The sequence below is a fragment of the Mustela putorius genome, unplaced genomic scaffold, assembly GCF_011764305.1.
Source record: "Mustela putorius furo isolate JIRA1106 unplaced genomic scaffold, ASM1176430v1.1 tig00003853_pilon_pilon_pilon, whole genome shotgun sequence".
Lineage (NCBI taxonomy): Eukaryota > Metazoa > Chordata > Mammalia > Carnivora > Mustelidae > Mustela > Mustela putorius.
In genome coordinates this window covers 22,895,354-22,920,558 of record NW_025422005.1, presented here as the reverse complement: position 1 = coordinate 22,920,558, position 25,205 = coordinate 22,895,354, and the positions used below count along the sequence as shown (strand labels likewise).

Sequence of the window (25,205 nt, the reverse complement as noted above, 5' to 3'; positions counted from 1 at the left end):
TAAGTTGCTGACTTCAGAAGACTTTTACAAAAATAAAAAATACGTTCTATTTTCACAAACAGAATTAACGATCAGCTAGTACGAATCTATGTATCTTTACTATTTTACCGTAGGATCTGCTGAGTCTGATGTAGTCTTCCGAAACCGTGGGATGATTCCGACTAGTCTAAACTTGCCTTACCTTTCTCTTGCTATTTTTAGGTCCGGCAGTGGTCCCTCACCAGTATTACGGAGTCACTCCCTGGGGAGTCTACCCTGCCAGTCTCTTTCAGCAGCAAGCAGCTGCTGCAGCAGCAGCAACTAATTCTGCAAATCAGCAGACTACCCCACAGGCTCAGCAAGGGCAGCAGCAGGTAAATGTAAACAGAACTTATCCCCTGTAAGTGTGAATTTTAGTAATGGTGTATCATTAAAGGGTAATGCTGCTCCTGTTAGAGAAATGCTGTGGATTGGCGAGTTCCCTCTAGTGTGTGTTACCTGAATTCAGACTGAGACTTAATGAGACTTACCGAATGCTTTTTATGCTCAGGTTCTTGGTCTGCATTACCTAGGTAAATTCATGAGATTGTGTAGGAGAAAAGTGCATAGAGGAGCATCCACTTAAGGGTACATGGTTAGCAAGTGGCAAATGAGTACTCATACTGATAGGAAGAGCTGCTTTTCCGCCTTAACTACCGGATGCCGTTGCTGCCTTCCAGACACTGTTCATAGATCACCTCTGCCTCTCCATAGGCAGCTTGCCACAGGGAGGCTCGTGCTCCAGACTGCTTATTGAGGACATCAGCTGAACTGGATATAGATCTTTAAACCTATTACGTACATTTTAACTTAGATAATAAGAGCTCTTTAATGAGTTGGGAAAGAATAATGAACTATAAAAACTTAAGTATGCCATTTTATTTTGAATAAGCCTTTTCTCCTGCTTATTAGAAAAACACTGATTTATTGCTGAAAATTGTGATGAATTGGAAAACTCAAAGGAAAAAAATCCTCATGTCAAGATAAAACAAAATTAATAGGTGGTATTTGTCATTCTAGGTTTATTATTCAATTTCTGCTAAAATTGGGCTTACGCTGTCCACGTGGATTTGAGTTTCTACAGTTTTCCAGTTTTCCATTTAACTTAGTGCTTTTTAGAGATATTTACTAGCTACCTTTAAATCTGTCAGAATATCCCATACTTTATTTTTACCGGTTTACTATTTTTTGATACTTCGCAATATTTTGATGTTACAATTAAGACTGATATGCTTGGCATACATGTATTATTATTTCCATGGAATAAATTCCTAGAAATGGAGTTTTTTCGAGCAAATAAAATGAACATTTAGGCTTTGATACACATTGTCAAATTAAAGCTGTCTTTTGAGGCAAAGCACCATGCTCATCTGTGTACATGTGACATAATGCAAACAAGAATGCTTTGATTTTTACCAGTTCCACTGTTTAATTTTTCAGATTCTGCAAAATTATAGAAAAAACACAGGTCTTGAAATTCTATCCAATTTATCCTGGGTCAGTAATTTTATAGTATGATAAGTTTCTGGAAGCTAATGCACGATTTTCTTTGCAGTAGATACAACTCTTGTCCCAGGTATATTAAGGAATTTAGCAGAATATTTGTTGACATAATGGGTGATCCCTGTGATATATTTAATAGTTATTCTTTATGGATAGTCAGTATTTACTTGTGTGATGATCTTTGTGTTTAAACGGCTGCCAGATACTTGTGGATTTGGTAGACAGAAGTAATTGCTATGTTTTTAAAATTAGTTCTGCTAGAGTGCATAAGAAAAATAGTAGTAAATACTACTTCTTGAAAGCTTTTTGTTTAAAGCTAAGTGCTACATATGATTTCTTTTATATTTTCTAATTCTGATAAATAGATTTTATGACTTCCTTCATAAGATTGAGGAAATGGGATTTGTGTGCCCAGAGTCACATGGGTATTAAGTTGTTAAGATTTGAACACAAATCTATAATTTCACAGCTGGTACTATTTTCTGACTATATTGTGATGTTTGGAGTTACAGAAAGCCAGAGATTTGGTCTTTGTTCTACTACTGACTGGTTTTGCACCTAGGGGTGGGTTGCATGAATATGGAGAATATTGGAAGTTCTGAATATAGAGAAGCTATATCCTTAGCTATAAAATGAGCATTGTAATCATTTGCATATCAGGGTTTTCTGTCATCCACTATTACAGACCCCACTGAGAAAAGGTTACTGACACTCCTTTTTAATAAGCAGCCATATTTTAGTTCCATTGCTGTTTTTGTCAGTTTTTGGTTTCGGTTGTTTTAGGAAAATATGATCAAGTTCTTGGTGAACTCCTTTGTTGTAGTCACTAAAGTGAGAGGCCCTTTTTAAAGTTGCTTTTGACCTTTTGGTCTTGAGATTTTATCAGAAAACAGAACATTTGTTATGTTCTAGGCATGGTAACTGTTCCACACCTAACTACTGGAACTTGGAGCATAGTCAGCCACTACATCTTGCTTCTGATTCCTTTTCATCCTTTTTATGCAGGTTCCTTTGACCTCTGACAAAAATTTTGTTCTTTTCTATTTCAAAATGTTTCCTAAAGAAAAACTCCGTGGGTGCTGGGTTGAAGTCAAGCACACGTTGTCATACTTGGTAGTGATTTGGTGCTAGGTATGGCATTTTGAGAGGGAAGTGTTTAGAATGCCTTCTGAACTTTCTAGATTGGGGGAGACTGTGTAGATGATAATTCTGCTGAGCATGGTGAACGATTATTAATTAAGATATCCCCAATGAGCATCTACTTGTGTATTAAGTATAGGGTAGATTTCAAAAGCTGTATATAAATCAGTACCTTTGAAAAGAAATTGGAATTTAACAGATTTTGAGCCAAAAGGTAGCTAGTAAGCAGACTCTGAGAGTAGTGTTTTGCAAGCAGATGTTCAGTCATTTTTGTTGATTTTATTCGATGTTAAACTGTTACTTATAAAATTTTACATACTTGTTTCCACAAAATCCAGACTTGATAGCTGTTGATGAAATTAAAAATAACATGATTACTGGCAGCTGACTTGAAAACTTTGATTAATCATCCGTGTCCCACACAGATTTCTAAGAAGACAGTGGACAAAAAGGAAACACCCTGCTCTTCTCATTAAAACTGGGCCCAGTAGTCTGGATTACCTCTTTCTTCAGGCACCATGTCCCTTACCTTGTCCCTCGAGCCTTACACAGCTCTTAACCATACATAAACCTGGTTCACAGTGCCTTATGGAAATGATGCTTTCATTGATGTTTTATTCATTCTTGAACTGTTAGTATTGGCCGTATCTCTGTACATGCTGTTCACTTTTCCTAGAGAGCTCTTCTGGGTCATTGGTTAGGCATCTTCTAAGTCTTAGTGCAAACACTTATCTGGGCAGCCGTCTTTGACTCTTCTGTCGATGTGGATTGAAACACTTCTTCTCTTGTAAAGTCCGTTAGAATCTTTAGGTCACAAACAAATATTTTGATAGTAATTAGCTCTTGGTTATTGATTGTCTCCTGGATACCAAGTATTGTGCCTTGCAGACATTAATTCTAATACTCCCAACAGATCTGCAAGATCAGCAGTACTCTCACTACTTGTACAGATAAGGAAATAAGAGACTTGGAGTCAAGTAAATGTCTACATGACTTTTTGCCAGTTTGGGTGGTGGTGTTTCCCTTATACTCATTTAATAAATAGTTGATGGTTAGTGGTATTTTTCTTTTACATTTTTTGCCAAATGGTACCAAGGATAATCTGTACGCAAGTTCCTGATCATATGTCTAACTTTTATAAAGAGCAGAGTGATCGTGAAAGTGATCTGATAAGAACTTTCTTTGCCTTTCAAAACATGTAAAACACATTTTATAATTTTAGGCTTGGTCTGTGGGTTTTGCGTTTTTACTTGCTGGAGTGTATAGATCATGTGCAGTAGATTCTTCAGAGCATTCGGAGTGAGAGTGATCTCCACAATTTTGATACCTGTGTTTCATTTGTGAGAAGTAGATCCTTCAGCACAGTGACAGAACTGGTATTCTGTACTGAAAGGCAGTGTTCTTGACACTCATCTCCATTTAGGCAGTCTGTGGAATTTAGGAGAGGAGAGATAGGAACAGGTCAGAAGACTCCGAGGTCAAATCTGATGAGCTCGTTTGGGGCCACGGGGGCCTTGTTGAATGAGAATAGTGTTAATAGGGTAGAGAAGGTGCCTTATACTCCATAAAGAAAATATAGACGTTTGGTGGGGTTTTTTCTTTTCCCCTCTTTAAACACAGATATTTTGATTGAACTGTGTGGGTAAATTACCCCTGTTCATCCTATCTAAACTCCCCTCCCCACGCTCCTAGACTCCTCCACCCACTTTTTGTCAAGCACTGATATTTTACAGAGTTGCCATTTGTTGTCTCTCTCATTCACTAGAATAAAAGCTTCAAGAGGGCAGGGGCTCTGTCTTGTTCATTGCTTTATCTCCAGTACCTGCCAGAGGATAGATGTTATGTATTTCATTAATGAACCTTTTTTTTTTAATGCTTTTGGCTACTTATAAAGGTATAATAATGTTTAAGAATGGTAGAATGAGATTTTACTAAAAGAGATGTTGCTAATTGAATTTTTATCCTAACAGCAATGCCATATAAGACATTATAGGAGAAACAGTTTACAACTATCAGTTTTTAAAAGTTGGCCCAACTTAAACATACGGTGGGTCTTAGGTATTTTCAGTGAGAAGAAAGTAGTTGACTTATTTCTGTCTCCCAGGTTCTCCGTGGAGGAGCCAGCCAGCGTCCTTTGACCCCAAATCAGAACCAGCAGGGACAGCAAACAGATCCACTAGTGGCAGCTGCAGCAGTGAATTCTGCCCTTGCTTTTGGACAAGGACTGGCTGCAGGCATGCCAGGTGAGGCTGCATTGATGTTTCTAATACTGGAGGGAAAAACAGTCTGCTTGTTGGGGGAGATCGAGAAGAGAAGGGAAAAGGCAGTGCTTTAAGCTTGTGTTGGCTTTTCATTACTGGGGGACTGGCAAGGATGACATACACTTGCCCTCACTTAGACTGTAGTTCGCTGATGAGAGCACCTAATTGTTCTGAGCCAGTCTCGTCTTACATGTATCTCCCCACACACTGCTTGGAGTATTCTGTATTCCTTTGTGATGATCTGTTTTCTCCCTTAGGATTATGGATGATAGATGCAGTGGCCAGGCTACTTTAGCATCACTCCAGGGCCTTAGCCTTCATGCTGATGTTCTGAACAGTATTATTAGGAAGTTCCAAGTGTTCCTTAATGGGCGAACCCTCCTGGGATTTCTCCCAAGCCAACAGCAGAGATGCTTTGTAGCTGCCTGCCTGTGATTGATACTTATCTTGAATATGTGTTATTTTTGGCTCACTGTCACCTGGTCCTGTTCTTTGCATGGATTGGAAGTAATTTGTGCTTCTTCCTTTGAAATAGGTCCTTATAGGACCTTGGCATAAATGTATGGGTTCTTACAGATGGTGGAGTATAGCCCAATTAATTGATCTATTTATGGATTCCTACTGAGTAACTTTAACATATGTCATTTGTTATATAGTTATTAAGCATTCAGGTTTTATTGGGAAGTCACTTATTATTTCTCCTGTTGTTCAGTAGAATTTGGAGAGTCCATCTCATATGGTGATGTGAAAGATCCTATTATTTGATGTGTGTCTAGGTTTTACCTGCTAATTTGCAGGATATTTCTGCTTACACTGTTAAGAGGTATGAAAGTACCATGATTGTTGTAATCATTTATACCCTCTGTTACTTCTGTAGTCAAGAAAACATAAACAGTTGTCAGTGTATGATTTCTGGGCTTGATACTCTGAAGAGTGTGGGTGTTCCCTATCCCACTGATTTCCCTTTTATTTATTCATTATAAAGATTTTATTTATTTATTTGTCGGGAGAGGGGGAAGAAAGCACAAGCAGGGGGAGCAGCAGGCAGAGGCAGAGAGAGAGAAGCAGACTCCCTGTTGAACAAGAAGCGCCATGCAGGACTCGATTCCAAGACTCTGGGATCATGACCTGAGCCAAAGGCAGGACGCTTAACCGACTCAGCCACCCAGGTGTCCCCTGAGTTCTTTTTCTAACACTTAGTAGATGGTAAATAATATAACCCCTTATTGTGCCAGATATCATGGTAGATCTGTCACATTCATACTTTGTCACAGAAGCTTTATGAAGTAGGTATTATTATCTGCATTGAAGAAATGGATGCTCAGAGATAAAGGGTCATACAGCTGTTTAGGTGGTGAAGCCAGGAGAGAGATTCTATGTCTGTCTGTCTGTCTCCACATCTGAGAGTCTGTGACTGTTGACAGTATGCAACTACCCAGGAGGCACTGTTAGTTTCATATATACTTGTATGTGGCTTAATATTTCCAGGTTACCCCGTCTTGGCTCCTGCTGCTTACTATGACCAAACCGGTGCCCTTGTGGTGAATGCTGGAGCGAGAAATGGTCTTGGAGCTCCTGTTCGGCTTGTAGCTCCCGCCCCAGTCATCATCAGTTCCTCGGCTGCGCAAGCAGGTGAGCTTCCGTCTTTGTGAACTCCTGTCAGTGGCCCAGAAGAGGTGGTGGATGATGTTCTGAAACGATGTGCTGAAATGTACTTTATTTGGCAGTTCTCAGTATAGCAGTTCTGCCCTGTAATGTTTCAAAGAGAAAATGAGAAGCAGCAAGTGACCTCGATAGATTCTGTTGACAGCCACATATCAGCTGGTTAGCAGCAAGGACCTGCTCCTCCATGAACGTAGGAAGTTGGATTACTCACACAAAATGGCACCGTTGGCAGAAGTCCAAGGCTAATTTCACAGAAATCCATGACATTATTTTAAGATAATATTTTGTTGTTGTAGTTTTTTGTTTTTTCGATGTTGGTGTTTGCTTTTCTTTTTTTTCGGAGGGCGGTGGGATGGAGGGGAATAGTGAGGAATGGCAGAGCAATACATTTTAATAGGGGTGGGCCAGAATGGGTTTTTATTTTAGGCTTTATGTATGTGTATATATATTAGGAATATAAATTAGGAACAATAGCAGGAACATCCAGAAGAGAGCAACGTGTTCAGGAATTCGAGGGGATTGTATATATTGCTGACGGGTTCTGGAAAAGTCCTCAACATTGATATTTGTGGAACTTGAGAATTTAGGAAGTAGTCGTATTTAAAATGGCTACATTTGACATCTGTACCTATTTTAAACTGCAGACTCTTTAAAGCTACCACTGTAGTGAATTTGGCTTCCATGGTATTTTGACTTCAAATTGGAAGCATAAGTAGAAAATAGAAGTCTCAGATGGAAGGCTCAAAGGCAGATTCGTGTCTGCTTTGCGAAGCTAGGAGCATGTGACAGTGTTTCTGGAAGGCTAGCTCCAAGGCTGGGGAATGTGGCCAGCGCCTTTCCCAGCCCAATGCTTTGCTTTCTTCTTCGTAGCTGTTGCGGCGGCCGCAGCTTCAGCAAATGGAGCAGCTGGTGGTCTTGCTGGAACAACAAATGGACCATTTCGCCCTTTAGGAACTCAGCAGCCCCAGCCCCAGCCCCAGCAGCAGCCCAGTAACAGCCTGGCATCCAGCTCTTTCTATGGCAACAACTCTCTGAACAGCAATTCACAGAGCAGCTCCCTCTTCTCCCAGGGCTCTGCCCAGCCTGCCAACACATCCTTGGGATTCGGAAGTAGCAGTTCTCTCGGCGCCACCCTGGGATCAGCCCTTGGAGGGTTTGGAACAGCAGGTAGACATCCAACTTAAGTGCTGTTAAAACTGAATTTTTGTTGTTTTTACAATCTCTATGGAACACTGATGATGCATGGAACCCTGGACAGATAACCCAGGCAGATCTGGACCGAGCCCCGTGGGAATCCGGCCATCCCACATATCTTTGAGATGACGGACTGTTAAAATCAAGTTTCACAGTTGGGGCTGATTTCAGGTTTATGCTCATATTGCTACTTATTTATACTCTCATAGTTGATTTGTTTCAGGGATTAGAAAACCTGGGGAGGTTTTTTAACAGGCATTGGGAAGAATCTGGAGGGAAGTGTAGAAATGTGGATGTTAAAAACCGAGGGAGGAGGACTGACCAAAGACCACAGGGTAGTGTACCCCACAGTCTGCAGGCCTTACAGAGTCGGGAGTTTGCTCCAGTCTTTTGAGAAGAATGAAGGTGGCTATTATGGAAAAGTGGGAAGAAGGACATTAGACTGAGATATTTTTAATGTTTCAATGGGAGGATAAAGCAGTAAAGTAGTAAGGAAAACAGTGGGATAATTGCAGTGTTTGTAAAACAATGTAATTTCAGAACAGAAGGGCATGTTTTGAGAGAGAGAATCTTAAATTGGAATTGGGGGCTAGCAATAACTCTTTATTGAACCCATTGAGAAAACAGGCTTTCACATGTAAGTCTTGTGTAGTGGGGAAATTACCCCATTTACAAATCTTTTTTCTGTACTCCATTTTTCTACTAGAACCTTTGGGTTGATGAAAGGCATTCTTTCTAGCCCATTTTCTTTCACCTTTTCCATAGCTTATGTGGCCGTCCGAGCTTTTTACCCCATTTCCACTCCATAATATGTGACACCAAAGGAAGGTAAATTCAGCATTCGTGTGATGGTTTGAACAAAAGCTTCATGTTAACCTGAGCCATGTCCTCTTTATTACTTACCTGCCCCTAGAACTGCCACATGAACAGTTAGGCTGTCTCTGCTGACAAATTTGCGGTGGTAAGGAGTCTGGATCAAAGTGTTAGGAACAGGTCACTGGGCTTGTTCTTCAAAGAACAGGCCTTTTCTTATCTGCATTGTTTTAATTCCATTTTAGTTGCAAACTCCAACACTGGCAGTGGCTCCCGCCGTGACTCCCTGACTGGCAGCAGTGACCTTTATAAGAGGACATCGAGCAGCTTGACCCCCATTGGACACAGTTTTTATAACGGCCTTAGCTTTTCCTCCTCTCCTGGACCCGTGGGCATGCCTCTCCCTAGTCAGGGACCAGGACATTCACAGACACCACCTCCTTCCCTCTCTTCACATGGATCCTCTTCAAGCTTAAACCTGGGTAAGAACCATTACTCTAACACCACCTTGAACTCTAGAAATCTCTTGCCACTGATGACATTACAAGTTCTTTGCGTAAGCAAAGGACAATCCCTTTATCCTAGGAAGTGTCCTGGGTGTTCTGTGCCTTCCTTAAGTGCCTCATGTTATTTAGGGTGTACCTAGAGAGCATAGCAGTTTTGGATTTATTGGGTGCATCCCCTGTATATTCACTTCAGCTTCAGTCTGAACATCTTGTTCTTTGGCTGCACATGGGAGTCTTTCATTATAAACCCAGGATAGAGTAATTTTCAGGGAAGCTGGAAAACACAGAGACATAGACAAAGAATGTGTTCACCTAGTGTCACCACCGAAATATCACAGTTAATATTTTGCCTTATTTTTCAGACTCCCTCCCTTCTCCCCTCATATACACTTAATATCTTACTTTTCCACATAAAATGTTTTATTTTTAAAAATTGCCAGACTCTTACTATTATTTTTTTGGTATAAATTACCTAGTATGCTAATGAGTATAGATGTGTATTTCTCAAGTGTATGTTTAGGTTGTTATTATGTATGGGGATTTAAAAATGTTACCATCTAGTTGCCAAAATGAGGAAAGAAAAGAGGATTGTAAACAGCAGGCTGTAAGAATGAGAAGAAACTTACATTAGTACTTTGAGTGGCAAATTCCCAAGTCTTCCATGAGGTGGAGTGTGGTGCATACTTCCTTCCCCTCAGTTACTTACCAAGTTTGCATTTTGAAGTGCTGATTTATTTCTTAGATGAGTCAAGTTGAGACATTGAAGTAGAGTGACCACGCAATTTGCGGCACAACCCAGGACACATTTGAGAGTAGGTGGGGGTGCTGTTAACAATGAACTCAGTGACGACAGACCTAAACAGGCAGTGTCCTAGGAAAAGTCAGCATGTATGGCCATTCCCTAGAAGATTTTGTTTGGTTTTTATTTTTAATCCTCTCTTTTGTTTGTTTGTGTATTTGTTTGGGGGCTTTGGGGGAGCAGTTTTATCTTCATAGTAAATTTGAGGAGAAAGTACAGAGATTACTCCTGTACCCTCGGCCCTGTACACATGCAGGTTTTTTCAGGATCAGCACCCGCCACCAGAGCGGTACCTTTTACAGGTGATGAACCTGCATTGACACATCATTATCTTCCAGAGCTTGTAGTTTACATGGACTCTTTTCAGTTTTTAACCAGCAAGATTAGAAGTGGCTTTATGGGCTCTGAGATGAAGACTGACTGAACACAAATAGTACGCTTTCATTTGGAAATACAGAGACTGGGGAGCGATTTATAAAAATCAAAGAAGCCCTGATAGTAGAGGTAATATTCTGGACTAAGAGTGCCATCTCGGAGTTGGAGAGGTGGTTTTTAAGGCAAAACTGTGTACGTATGTATGTACATACACATTCTGTGAGCGTGTGTGTGTTCTGAAATCTCACATGGTCAGAGCTGTCCTTGTGGAACTCATTGTCTTAGGTTATATATAGATGTTACTTTAGAGAAGTTGTCGGGCCATTCCAGATTGGAATATCCAAGTTGGACTGATAAGGCAGTGGGGTACATTGCACAGTAGTGTTTCCTAGTGACAGAGTGCTTGACTTTAAAGACAAGGGTAATGCATTGTAAGGGGTAAATAAAAGTCCCAGTTTGGTGTGTAGATGGAAGGAGCTAACACATAGTAGTTATTATCTGCTACTGTTAATGGTTTTGGGTAGTGTACATGTAACTCTGGTAGGTGTAGTATTTTGCCCGTGGTATGGAAGTGAGGAGATTTCCTGAAATATCTTGCCGAGGTCTTCTCGTTATTTGGAGATTGAGCATCAAACCTCTTTGGCTCCAGAGCCCACGCCATCATTGTACATCTTGTCACATGATATGCCCAGGGTATCTTTTAAACCAGTGCATTATCAAATCCAGAAGTCTTACCTTTTAATTCCTTGATTTAAACATTTGAACTGTGTCAGCTCATATTGACATTCATAGTACACCAACTAAATCTTGCAAACTTTTTTGTTGGGGGAGGCGGCCTAAGAGCCGGGTAGTAACTATTTCAGACTTGCAGGTCAGGCAGTCTCTATACAAGCATTCCGTTCTGCTGTGCAGTACAAAAGCAGCCACAGACAAAATGTAAATGAATGTGTAGCTATCATGCAGTCAAATTTTATTTCCAGAAATAGGCGGCAGCAGGCCACATTTGTCCTGTGGGCTGTGGTTTGTCAACCCTGAACTAGATGCTGTGGCTCTCGGTGTTTGAAAATGGAGCCGGAACTTACATGCATGTACTTACATGCATGGTGTCTTTGCTCTTTCCAGTGCCTCGGCGATGTTGTGAAGTACACTTCCTTCTTAATTCATGTTTCCTCTGTGAAGGAGGAAATAACTGTTAGTACAAGTTGTTTCTCATTTAATGACTTGCCGTCTGCCTGGCTTTCTTTTTAAGATATCTTCCCTTTTAAAAGCAGTTGACCTCATTTAAGCAATTTAGTTGCGTATGTTTGCATGGGACTTCCATTACTGCGTGTCCTGTATCTGTCAGGCATGTCATTCCTCAAGAACTTTGTGTCCTGATCGATAGAGCTTTGCCTTTGCTCAGTCTGTTTCCTTGACTGAAGGGTTCTTGCGTGCTTTGGTCTTAACCTAGAGAAAGTAGAGGTACGAGAATTGGTCTCTAACAGTGTCCATACAGAGGTCCTGAAGACATTTTTTGGTGCAGGAAACGTAACATTTCTTTACCAAATATATATTAGGCCACACCTGATCTGGTTTCTTTGCTGATAATGCTGTACTGCTGACAGCGGCCATTAGCTCTCCGATCGCTAAGGGCTGTGCTGTGCATGCATTCATTGTGTGCAGTTCTCTCCTGACTCGCTTCTGCACAGGGAATTTAAACTCCGTGTGATCTCATGCCTTTCATAATACCACACAGCTAGCAAGTATTTGAATGCACATGCCAGCCTATAGATCTCTCTTTTTTTCCCAGTATGGATCTTTTCTCCATCATATGATTTTCATACTTCTTCCTCAGAGTCACACGTGTTCGTTAGAATATTCTCCAGATGATCACTGACCTGCTTAGTCAGCTTAGTTTTTCTTTTCCTCATTATTTATTCAGCGACCACTTGTTGGTGCCTACTTAAGACTCTTTAATGTTTTTTCCGTTAGCAGTTGTTTAAAGACCAAAATTCTTTTTTTAAAGAAATCTTTATTGAGTTATATTTTACATAGAAAATTCATCCATTTCAGGCTTACAACCATCACCATAAATCGGTTATAGAATATATAGAATATTTTTATCCCCTCAGTTTTCACAAGACCAGTTACAGTTAATCTGCATTCACACCTTTAGCCCCAGTCAGCCACTGATTTGCTTTGTTTTAAAATTTGTCTTTTCTGAACATTTCATATAAATGGAACCATACAACATGTGATCTCTTTTGTTTGACTTCCTTCCCTTCTCATGGTGTGTCCCAACCTTCCACCGCATTCTCATGTGTTTGAGATTTCATTCATGATCTTATATGTGTCAGTAGTTTGTTTCATTTTATTGCTGAATTGTTGTCTTCTTTATGGACATACTACATTTTGTCTAACCATTCACAGTTGAAGGATTTTTGTCGGTTGTAAGTTTTGGCTATTAAAAATCATGCTGCTGGGGTGCCTGGGTGGCTAAGTGGGTTGAAGCCTCTGCCTTTGGCTCAGGTCGTGATCTCAGGGTCCTGAGATCAAGCCCCGTGTCGGGCTCTCTGCTCAGCGGGGACCCTGCTTCCTCCTCTCTCTCTGCCTGCTTCCGATCCCTGTCTATCAAATAAATAAATAAAATCTTTAAAAAAAAAAAGAAAGAAAAAGAAATCATGCTGCTATGAACATTTACATGCAATTCTTTCTTTGGACACATGTTTTTATTTCTCTAGTAGTAGAATTGCTGATTTGTGTTTCAGTTTTATGTTAAACTTATTGAGAAAATGCCAGTGTTTTCCAAGTTGGTGCACCATTTTACATTCCCATCGGCAGTGAGGGCTCTGACTTCTTTGCATCTTTACTGACATTATTCTTGTCTTATTTAATATAGCTATTCTAGTGAGCTTGAAATGGTATGTCAGTGTGGTTTTAATTTCCATTTCCCTCATGACTAAGGGAGGGATGTTGAACATCATTTTCTTGTGCTTATTAACTATTAACTATTCTTTGGTGAAATGTCTGCTCACATTTTTTGCCCATTTTAAAATTTGGGTTGTTTTTCTTATTACTGAGCTGTAGGAATTCTTTTTATATTCCTGGCTACAACACCTTCATTAGATACTTGCTTTGCATGTATTTTCCTCTGGTTTTCTGCTTGTCTTTTCTTTCTCTCCTTCTTCTTCTTTTTAATATTACATCTCAATCCTTTTTTTTTTCTTTAAAAGATATTTATTTATTTATTTGTCAGAGTGCGTATGAGCACAAGCAAGGGGAGCAGCAGGCAGAGAGAGAAGCAGGCTCCCCGCTGAACAAGAGGCTCCATGCAGGACTTGGTTCCAGGACCCTGGGATTGTGACCCAAGCCACAGGCAGATGCTTAACTGACTGAGCTATCTAAGTGTCCTGTTTTTCATTTTGCAGTAGTTTTTAATTTTGATAAGGTCCAGTGTATCATGCTTTCTGGTATAGGAATCTTTGCCCAGCTCAGGCTCATAAAGATTTTTCTTTTATGTTTTGTTCTAAAAATTTTACTGTTCTAACTCTTACATTTAAATTTATCATTCAGGGTGCCTGGATGGCTCAGTGGGTTAAGCCTCTGCCTTCGGCTCAGGTCATGATCTCAGGGTCCTGGGATAGAGTTCTGCATTGGGCTCTCTGCTCAGCAAGGAGTCTGCTTCCTCCTCTCTCTCTGCCTGCCTCTCTGCCTACTTATAATATCTCTCTGTCAAATAAATAAATAAAATCTTTAAAAAAATTTATCATCCATTTTGAGTTAATTTTGTGTTACTGCATGAGGTGGAAATGCATTTTTTTAAGTGTACACCATTTTCCCCAGCAAAGTTTAAAAATTTTCAGTGTACACGTCCTATACCCCTTTTGTTAAATTTGTTACTATCTTCTTTTTCTTAAGCTTTTATGAGTGGAATTGTATCCTTACTTTGGTTTTGGATTGTTTGTTGCTTGTTTATAGAAATACAGTTGATTTTTGTGTATTGATTTTACATTCTGCAAATTGGCCATACTTACTTATTAGTCCCAATAGGTTTCGGTAGATTCCTTAGGATATTCTCTATGTAGGAACATGTTACTAGTGAATAAAGGGTTTTCCAGTCTGGCTGCCTTTTATTTCATTTTCTTGTCTAACTGCCGAGAAACTCCAGCACAGTGTTAAATACAGTAGATAAGAGCACACATCCTTGCCTTGTTCCTAATCTTGAGGATAAAGTATTACTCTTTTACTTTTAAGTATGATCATTGTATTTTACTTTTAAGTATGATCATTGTAAATTTTTCATAGATGCCCTTTATTGGGCTCACTTCTGTTCTAAGTTTGAGCATTTTGCCATAAATGGAATTTGGATTTTGTTCAGTGCTTTTTCTGTTTATTGGTGAATGTGTGCTGTTCTTCTTTTATTCTGTGAATATGATGTGTTACATTAATTATTTTTTGGTTGTTATACACGCTTGCGTTCCAGGGATAAACTTTGCTTCATCCTATGGTTAGTATTTTTTTTGAAGAGTTTTTGATCTATATTCATGAGGGAGTCTGTCACTTCCTTTCTTTGTCTGACTTGTTATCATGGTGGCATTGACTTTATAACATAGGTTGGGAAATGTACCATCCCCCTCCGTTTTCTGGAACAGTTGGTGGAGTATTGGTATTATTTCTTTAAACATTTGAAAAATTCAGCAGTGAAACTATCCTGGCCTGGGTGTTTACTTGTGGAAAGATTTTTAATTACTAGCTCAATTTCTATTTACATCTTATGGAGCCAAGTTTTTCATTTCTTGAGACAGTTTTGGTAATTTGTGACTTTCTAGGAATTTGTTCTAAGGTGTCACATTTGTTGGCATAGAGTGGAAATGTCTTTTTTTTTTTTTTTTTTTTTAAGATTTTATTTATTTATTTGAGAGAGAGAGAGAGAGCGAGCGAGCATGAGAAGGGGGAGGGTCAGAGGGAGAAGCAGACTTCCTGCCAAGCAGGGAGCCTGATGTGGGACTCCGTCCTGGGACTCCAGGATCATGACCTGAGTTGAAGGCAGTCACTTAACCAACTGAGCCACCCAGGCACCCCTACGGTGGAAATGTCTTAAGAAAGAAAATCTCCCATCCACTTTCTCAACTCTCCCTTCTATCTCTCTCACAGATAAACATACATACACATATGTGTGTTCAGTAATAGAAGTAAGTTTTTTATGACCCTGAGCGAGTCAGATTTTGAACTAGGTGTCTTAAGTGTGTGTTATACTTCTCAGTTTAAAAGTATTGCTTTTGTAATTATTACTATTACCATTGATCTTATTATTATTAACAATTGGACTTACAGCTGCCATTTTGTGGCTTGTATGTGGGTGAGATGAAACCTTTAGGCTCTCAACCCGTACCTAAAACATTCATCTCTATTAAGTTCCAGCTGTACCTCAGCAAGAAAAAGTAAGGGATGTGGAGATGAGTCTCCCAAGGATTTGATTCTTACCTAAATAGTTTCGTGTGTTGCCTCCCTATAGATGGCTCCATTCCACACCCATCTCCCCCTCATTTCCTGAAATGCTCCTTCATGCTTACGGTTTTCTCCATAATCTCCAGATTGTGCCATTTTTAAACTCTAAGCATCAAGAAGTAGCAGATGTAATATAATGTGCATGGTTGACAACTCCCAGCTGTATCATGTGCCCTGGAAGAAGATTGCTGTGCTTGTTAATTCCCACAGTTTTGAAATACAGTAAAAATGAGCTCAAAAGTTCATAATCTGTCCAAGGCAAAAAAAAAAAAAAAAAAAAAAGTAAGCACTTAGTTTTATATGATAGAATTCCTATCTTCTTAAAATTAATTCTCGCTGTTCTCATATGTCCTTAGTCCTTTAAGAAGAGAAAAGTTCAAACATGAAATGGTTTTCTCTGTCCCTGCATAAACTGCCAGACATGTTTCTAATTTATTGTTCAGTAACTTACTGTTTCTGGTTATTTACTAGTCATGTGTGTGCCTTTTGTTCTTCTCCATTCTATAAGGTAATGTAGTATTTTGTGACTGCTCACCTGAAAGTGACTTGTCACCAGTAAAATTAACCATGTGAAAATTAACTTATTTTGGACTCAGTAGTATGCACTGGTGACAACTCATTTTGAGCTTATTTTAATTTAGGGCTACCTGGCTGTGGTATTAATATTAGGGAGTAGATTGGGGAGAACTTATGGTAAACATTTTGATGAGTGGTGTTGGCTTCTGCCTGTATTAAAAAGTCAGATGTTGGGGATCTTGGCAATTTTTTCTTTAAAGGTGAAGAAGGTAGGATTTTGCCCCATGGGTATTTGATTCTGTTTTTCTGAGTCTCTGTTCTCTTCCTTTTTGGTTTTTGGGGATTCTATTGATACATCCTCTAGCCTAGAGATTCTTCCCTCATGTGGGTCCCATTTACTAAGAAGCCCATCAATGAATTCCTCATTTAGGTCACAGAGTTTTTTATCGCTAGCATTTCTTTTCAGTTCTTAGGATTTCCGTCTCTGCTTCCATTGCCCACCTGTTCTTGGATGCTCTCTGCTTTCTCTGTCAGAGCCTGTAGCATATTCACCAGAGTTGTGTTCATTTCCTGGTCTGATGACATGATTACCCCTGCAGTGTGTGTCTCCAATGCTCGCTCTTTCTCTTCACATTGTGTGGATTGACTGTCGGTGTGCCTTGTAATTGTTGAGAGCCGCCTCTGATGCACTGAGTAAAAGGAACCAATATAAATAGGCTTCCGGTCATGTGTTGTTGAGGTGTATGGGGAGGGGCAGTGCTCTGTAGTCCTGTCACTGGGGCTCAATCTTTTTAGGGAGCCTGTGCTCCTCAACCCCCAATTTCACAAGTGCTTCTCATTTGTTTCCTCCCCTTTGTGGTGGGACAGGGTGGGTTGAATAGGCTGGAGTTGTGTATTTCCTGTCCCCAGCTCAGTCAGTCTCTGACGATAACCCAGCAGGTTATGCTAGTTTCCCCAGAGGGCAGGCTTGGTGAAGAACAGAGTGCTCTGGCCTATTTGAGAATGGTTTCTTTCCTCTTCACCTTACTTAAGCCTTTTTCTTATATTTATTGTGGAACCTGGTTGCAGTCTCGGAGGTAAATCTCAAAATATTGTGGGGGTTTTAACTCTCAAGGCTGTCGGTTTCTGAGTTAATAGCAATTTGTCAATGACAGTTTAGGTCTCCTTATGTTTGTCATCCATATTAGAATGTTTTTTTTAGGAGTTTGATTCTGTTTCTCTGTTGATTTGTTACTTCTCCCTAAATGCCTTTATTAAGTGATGAGATTCCTGAAATCTCTTTTATTTTCAAAACTGTGTGTGTTTGTGCCATTCCTTCTTCTTAAGCATGTTCCTTGCTGTTCCCATGCTCTGCAAGACCTGCTGACTTACTTGATTTTCACCTCTTTCCCCATTTCTCCCCTTTCTCAGGCCAGGGAAGAAAGAATTGTTTATGAAATGGTTTAATAAAGAGCAGATGTATGGCTACTTAACTGTTCTCTCTTCTTATAAACCTCCTCTCTTTCTTGATATAACTGAGCCTGAAAATGAGTTTCATTTGGTTGCAGAGGCACTTACTCTGGAGTCGAGTTGTGTCACAGATTCTAGCCATGATCATCTTGGGTTTTGTATCTTTGGGTGAGCATTTTACCTCTTTGGGCCTAAATTATCCGTTACATAAATGGTAATTTAGAACTTCTTTTCCACAATACCAGTAAGAATTCAGTAAAACAGTGTATGGAATACTTCTAGTATAGCACTTGGCATAGGACAAGTGCTCAGTAAATGTTTCACGAATTTTAACATTGAGCCATTTCCTTTTGGTTCCATCACTTTGATTGAGATCCAGATCTTTGAAGCTGGACCCTAGAATTCTGTGGAGAAATCCAAGCTGGGTATCTTTTTGTAGCTGCCATTAAACTCCAGAGCAGACATTAATTACATCTCATGAAGAATTTAATGGACAGATCATGCTGGGTGACTTTTCTCATGGATTCTGAGTTGTTATTCATCTGTGCTCTTTGCGGTTTATTAGGGTGTTTCTTACCTACCTTGCCTTTTTGTTCAAAAAGAGTGGGGTTAAATAACACACAAAAAGGGTGTTTTGTTTTGTTTTGTTTTAAATAGTGTAAAGTTAAAAAAAAAACCATTGTAAAAAACTAAGAATATTGAAAATACATTCTCATGGGTTTTTTTTTACTCTGCTTTACATTTTGATAAGCTTTTTGGTCTTACCTCTATTTTATCTCTGTGTTATCTTCTAGAGATTCACAATTATTTTTCCCTTGTCATCGGTTCAGTCATTACTATCCGTGGCATGAAAGTTGTTGCTACTGAAATCATTTCAGGCTCTGTCCCAAAAGAAGGTGTTAAGAGCTGCCCATTCCGGATGCAGAACTTGAAAACCTTCCACTGCAAAGCATATGTCCTTTTCCCCGACTCCTTATGTCTCTCCTCGGCCTAGGGTGCCTTAGTGATTTTCAATTTCTGTTTAGTGGCAAAAGCATTCCTTCGAAGCTTTTTGGGAAGCTGTTTATATAAAACAGACCAATCTGGGTACTCTTGATTTGTTTCTCTTTTCCTTTTTTAAGGAAGGGTTTCTGATGGGAATGAGATTATTCTACTCATGGCAGGAATCTCCCCAGAGCTCAGACGGAAAATGACCTGAGGTCTCTGTGCGATGTGTGTTTTCGGATTCCTGGTGCTCAGGTGCTGGGTCATAGGACAGGCACTCTCTCATCTTTTCCTGATTAACGGCTGTGCTCACTATTGCTCCGTTATTGCTAGCAGTGCCCTGTCAGTGGGTCCAAGCATTTCCCCTTTTCTTTGTGCAGAAGTTTCTTTCCGTCATGGTGAGTTGGCCTTATAAAAACTGTGGCACTAATAGAATCGAATCTTAACACCGAAGGAGTAGATTTGAAACAAAATCAGAAATGGTGCAGGCTTTCATGTGTGGGATGCTTTTTCCCTCTCTTGAACAGAATTCCTTAAGAGTGAGTCTTGAGTTGTCCTGTTCTGTAACCAACAGGAGGCCTCACCAACGGCAGTGGGAGATACATCTCTGCCGCGCCAGGCGCTGAAGCCAAGTACCGCAGTGCGAGCAGTGCCTCCAGCCTCTTCAGCCCCAGCAGCACTCTGTTTGCTTCCTCCCGGTTGCGGTACGGAATGTCTGATGTCATGCCCTCCGGCAGGAGCAGACTTCTGGAGGATTTCCGAAATAACCGGTACCCCAATTTACAACTACGGGAGATCGCTGGGCATATAATGGAGTTTTCCCAAGACCAGCATGGGTCCAGGTGAGGACTTGGCTTTGGCACTTAAGGTAACTGAAATCTTAATGCCTTAAAATTCCATGCCTCAGATAAGGTATACACTAAGTAAATAGCCATAAAGTAATTGAAACAAAGTTTGCCTCTTAGTATGCTTCCTGTTATTTATTTCGGAGGGATGTGGGCAGGTGGGGCTCATTAGATACACAGGTGATTGAAAAGAGCCCTTTAGCAATCCAGATCACATGCTTCATCCAAACCTTTTTATCTTACTGTAATGTTCCTAGTTCATGGGAACCTTCCAGAGTGTCTATTTAAGGAATTTAAGGAACATAAACACTAACACAAAGATATATGCACACTTCTGCTACTTTAATCACTGTTAAGAGTCTTGCTCTCTCTCTCTCTCTCTCTCTCTCTCTTTTTTTTTTAAATTTCACTTATTTGAGAGCACAAGTGGGGGGAGGGGCAGAGGGAGAAGCAAGACTCCTTGCTGAGCAGGGAGCCCAACATGGAGCTCAATCCCAGGACCCTGAGATCATGACCCGAGCTGAAGGCAGACGCTCAGCTGACTGAGCCACCCAGGCGCCCCAAGAGTCTTGCTTTTAAGGAGACATTATTCATATGTAAGTTTGGATATCTGCTGGCTCAGGAGTAAGATAGCTCCACCACTTTTCTGTGTCATTCCACTCTGTAGAAATGAGAGTCTACATAGAGGTGAGAGAGAAGAAGCTACTATAAAACACAGAATCTGCTTTGGCTTATCCCTCTCCATTTGCCTGTTCCAGTGGCCTTTGCAGAACAGGACCACCCTGGTCCTGGGGGAAAAAGCCTAATTATTGTGACGTCCATCACCCATCCTTTCATATTTTTTTCTGCTTCTCTTTCTTGCTTTCTGTGCCCACTGAAACAGCTTCTAAGGAACGCATCTCCTCTTGGAACTCTGCCATCTTGCTACTGGGCAAGGATTTCTCATATTTGGATCCTGTGGACCAGATTGAGAGACAAAACTTTTTCTTATATGGTTATCTGAACTGAAAACCACAAACTGAGTATTACTTCAGAAAACACTGCAGGCATAAATCATAACTCTTCATATCATGAATGAGTACTGCTTCATATTCACATGAGTTAAAGAAGATACTAAGGGCTATAGGCGTTGAGTTTATTGATGTAGGGCTGGTTTCTAAAAGAGAAGGTCAGGTAGAGTTCTCCCTGAGTTACGGCCACAGAGAAGGTCAGGTAGAGTTCTCCCTGAGTTACGGCCACCTTCACCCCCCTTTCCCTGCCCACCTGCTTGTCTCCCCCTCATCCCACACACAAATACAGTTTAGTTGTATGTAATGAAATATACTAAAGTGTAAATATATTTTAGAAGTTCAGTGAAGTTAGGGGTACTTCACACTATAATTTTTTTTCCTTTTCAGAGAAAAGGAAATGAAGTGAGCTCAAGTAATTCATTTAATAACAGTTGTTTGTGTGTGTGCCCGTATATATGGGCGCCTGCACAGGCACATGTGCGGTTTCAGAACGGATACATTATATAAGTTGAACTAATCCTTACTGATTTCCAAGTCTTTCTGAGATGCTAGGATTGCCATTTTTACTTTATACTTCAGATTCATTCAGCTGAAACTAGAACGAGCCACGCCAGCTGAACGCCAGCTTGTCTTCAATGAAATCCTCCAGGCCGCTTACCAGCTAATGGTGGATGTATTTGGAAATTACGTCATTCAGAAGTTCTTTGAAGTAAGCTTTGTTCTTTCTATTCTTTGACGTTAGAGAATCTCTGGAGCATTTTGATTTTCATTAGCTGTTTTTAGAATGGCAGTCTCATCCCAGTCCTCAACATGAAGTGTGTGTGGTCTTTTTGAAGAGCTTTTAAATGTTTCTCCAAGTTACAAGCAGCAGTATGTCATTGAAATACCCAAGCAGATGTGCCAGTCTATTTTAGGAATGTGTTTGGAGAACCACTGTCCCTATTTAGGATCCAGCACATTATTTCTGATTGTTATGATAGATTAACTAAATATGTCTTTTTAGAGGAAATAATCCTCGTAAGATAATTTTAGCAGGATCATGATAAAATGTTCTAAAAAATGGATTTTTAGGATTCCTGGAGAGTTATCTTTGAATGTCAACTGTAGTGTTTTTCATCATAAACTACAGTCACGAGGATTGTTAAATGCTTCTTTTTAGATGATCCTTCAGTTTCCTCTTTACTTCTGTTATTATGAATAATGTCTACTGTTGTTACTGTTGCTTTTGGAAAGGATTAACGAGATTGCTGGATTAATGTCTGTAAATGGCAGAAAGGCAGGGATTTTTTTGTTATGTTCTTGTAACCCTGGTGTGCCAGTATCAGCAATTTTAAGTCCTAAATCCAGAAAGGATTTGAGAGGAAGAACTTGGAATAGGGGAAAATGCTGGAACTGCATATTACCTGCTCCAAAATAGAAGAAATTTGTCAGTTTTGTACATCTTGCTTAGTTCATTTTGTGTGAGATGTAAAAATGGCTCACTCACCGCCTTTGTATTCCTATCTTCTCACAAAGACTGAACTTCTTTGACTTTTTTTTTTAATTAAAGATTTTATTTATTCATTTGAGAGACAGAGAGAGCACAAGCAGAGGGAGAGGCAGAGGCAGAGGGACAGGGAGAAGGAGATTCCCTGCTGAGCCAGGAGCTCAATAAGGGGCTCGATCCCAGAACCTGTAGATCATGATCTGAGTTGAAGGCAGGTGTTTAACTATCTGAGCCATCCAGGTGCCCCAGCTCTTTGACTCTTAACTCTTCAGTGATACACTAAGAAGCCAGCATATTTGTAACGTTTCAGTTTACTGAGATTTTGTGATTAAATTCTGAGCAAAGTGGAAGTGCAGTGACTTTTAAGGGAAGTTTGTTTCATAAACACATCTGTCATCTTTGTGGTCTATATTAACAGTAAGAATTGTTATTACTTTAGTTCTTATAACAAAGAGTAACCTTTTTGTGGTCCCTGTAAAATTACCGTAATACTTGGTAGCAAATAATCCACATGCCCTTTGGAAGGTTAGAGTGAATAACCATGGTATCTTTTTAATTTGAATGTTTGCACTTTTTAAATTGATCCAGTATTTGAGGGGCAACTATCAGTCAAAATCAGCTTGTGGAATAAGCAAAAACTGGGGGTGCTGTACTCTAGATATGGTCTGTTTCTAAAAATTCAGAGAAAGATCTGAAAAACTTTATGATGATTCTTGTTTCTGAAATGCGTCTCTTGAATTGGTAAAGTAATACCAGTGGCTTTTGATCCTGTGCATCTTCCCCCTAAAATTTCACTTAAAATGTAAGATCCTCAATAAAAACAAGAAATGAACAGAAAATGACTTATAATTTTGACTTTAGAATGTCTTTTCACCACCCTCTTGTCCCAGATAGAATGTGGAACTCTCCAGCTTCAGTGCTGGTCATGTGCTGGCTCAGATGGCTGAATGAAGAGGGGATGATAACTGTAGGTTAGAGAACTTGCCTGGTGCACACAGCGTCCCTGGTCGGTAGTTCTCTTGTGTGGAAGCTGATGATGTATACAGTCTCCTCCAGTCTCATGATTATGTTATTCCAATGAACATAAAAAACCAGGAATGGGAAATCCTTGTAGGAAGAGTTTTAACATTTTTGCAGCATTACCTCTAAATGATTCTACTAACTCCCCCTGGACTGTGTTGCCCTATATAGAGAGAACATTCCAGTGCTTAGAGTGACGTAAAATCCTAATTCAAAACACAATGTCTGTATGTTAAGATTTCATGTGGGTGAGAGAAGACCTTTCTCACCCATGGGCCTCAGACACCTGAGAGCTATAGATTTGCTCCAGGAAGTGCGTGACTCTTTCCCATACATTCACTAAGGTTCCAATAAACAGTGTTGCCCACATGTATTACTATTTTTAGAATAAATGTAAATGCTCTTATATTTAATGGGAATATAGATTCCTAGCATTAGTGAATTAATGGCAATTTTGAGGAATTACGTATTTGTTTAACATACAATAATGATGAAACTGCTGCTGTTGGATACGTGAGAAGTTTTTCAACATAAAATGGGTTCCTTATAGTTAGAGGCTGAGAACTCTGGCTTGAAAAAACAAAGTTTTTGAACAAAAAGGTTTAGTTAATTAATCATAGGGTGACAAGGCTAAAAGAAGTTGTGCCAGTGGTTGATACAGAATAGTGGATGCTTTGCTTTCTCTGGTTTCTTTCCTACTACCTAAGTAATGGTATTCACCCACACACTGTGTCTAGTTTGGCAGCCTTGAACAGAAGCTGGCTTTGGCAGAACGCATTCGAGGCCATGTCCTGTCACTGGCACTGCAGATGTATGGCTGCCGTGTTATCCAGAAAGCTCTTGAATTTATTCCCTCAGACCAGCAGGTAATTGTAAGTTTCCCCTTTAACTTTTCTCTTGGTGTTCGATGTTTCTCCATGGCACATGTAGTGAACCTGTAAATTTGTCAGTCTTTAGTTTTCTTGTATGGTAGTGTTTTTGTTTTTGTTTTTTTTTGGGGGGGGTGCTTGTGTCTGCCTTTCTGTGCATGGCACGCATGAACTGTGCAATTAAATGTGTAAATTTACAGTAGATCGAGTGTCTTATGTTAAAGCTGTTGATTTTAAACACTTTTCTCATTGGCCAGTCTAGTAAGTACAATTTTACAGGTGGGTGTTTTGTATGACAAGAATTAAAGCAGGCTAAAATGCTAGACCTGACCACTCCTACAAATCAAACTTAGGTGATCTCGCCCACTTACAATTTTCCTCCACTTCTTCCTTATTCATTCCAACACCTTGCACCGAGAGAGTGTCTGCCCAGTGCCTGGCCCGGTGCTCACTCTGTGCCAGGCACTCTGGTGCCCACTCTGTGCCTGGTGCCCACTCTGTGCCAGCACGAAGATTGGTCGCTGCCCACAGAGCACTGTGTGGGGAAAAGCCATGGAAAGCACTGGTGAGCCCGTGAGAGCACGTGCTCGAGGCTTCTCGGGAGGCTCTGCGGGAGGGGAAGTCCAGGCTGAGGGGGAGTGAGGAGGAGAGACAGAGATCCGAGCTGTTAGGTGCCATGTGTGAGGCCGACACCAGCCGGACACCGAATGCACCTGAAGCCACCCATGGCTTCTGGAACAGTCGCAGGGCCGGTCCAGCCAGCCTCCCTCCCACGCAGCCCCCTGGGCTCGGGAAACAAAGCACACACGGGCAGGCACGCTGCCGCTGTGTTTGTGCCAGGCAGCGCCGCGAGCCCCAGCTGCTCCCGACCTGAACCCTCGGTGTTTAGGCTCTGGACTCCCTCTGCCCTTCTCAGGGGAGGTGTTGGGCACGGTCTGGCGATGATGAGCCGCTTGCCCTCACTGAGAACAAAGTTCGGTAATGAGAATCTTTGTTATGGACTCAAGTTCTGAGCCAGACGAGGCCCCCACCGCCTCCAGTTCAAAACACAGCACTGCAGTGGTGTTGGCAATGGTCTCCGAAGGCTGGGGGAGTCCAGAGTCCTTCCAGCTGTGAGGCTCGCAGATGCGCGTGTCAAGACGCTGGGGAGGGCAGCGTGTTTCGAGACCGCGGGGTTCATCAGCGCTCCGCACTGGCAGCGCAGCGGCCCGGCGTGGCGACACCAGCACCATGTGAGGAGTCAGAAGCACGGCCAGAGCCGCTGC

At 40.7% G+C, this 25,205-nt stretch overlaps 1 protein-coding gene and 2 non-coding genes across 22 annotated transcripts in view; all 3 read left to right on the top strand.

Moving 5' to 3' along the window:
- The window catches only part of PUM1 (pumilio RNA binding family member 1), a 136,613-nt gene that overhangs the window by 96,535 nt on the left and 14,873 nt on the right, over positions 1-25,205 (top strand). For 13 of the 20 annotated variants that reach the window (XM_004740962.3, XM_045064087.1, XM_045064081.1 and 10 more), the window contains 8 exons: positions 202-353; positions 4,766-4,904; positions 6,411-6,554; positions 7,458-7,754; positions 8,840-9,076; positions 19,285-19,552; positions 21,145-21,274; positions 23,809-23,943. In XM_004740962.3, coding sequence (XP_004741019.1) covers positions 202-353; positions 4,766-4,904; positions 6,411-6,554; positions 7,458-7,754; positions 8,840-9,076; positions 19,285-19,552; positions 21,145-21,274; positions 23,809-23,943 — 1,502 coding nt within the window. The remainder of the gene's footprint in view (positions 1-201; positions 354-4,765; positions 4,905-6,410; positions 6,555-7,457; positions 7,755-8,839; positions 9,077-19,284; positions 19,553-21,144; positions 21,275-23,808; positions 23,944-25,205) is intronic. The other 7 variants (XM_013046740.2, XM_004740958.3, XM_045064082.1 and 4 more) reach the window with 4 other exon arrangements.
- On the top strand, positions 5,025-5,102 carry LOC123387439. Its single transcript, XR_006601891.1, has one exon. It is a non-coding gene; the product is annotated as a small nucleolar RNA SNORD103/SNORD85 (small nucleolar RNA).
- Positions 24,875-24,959, top strand: LOC123387438. Its single transcript, XR_006601890.1, has one exon. It is a non-coding gene; the product is annotated as a small nucleolar RNA SNORD103/SNORD85 (small nucleolar RNA).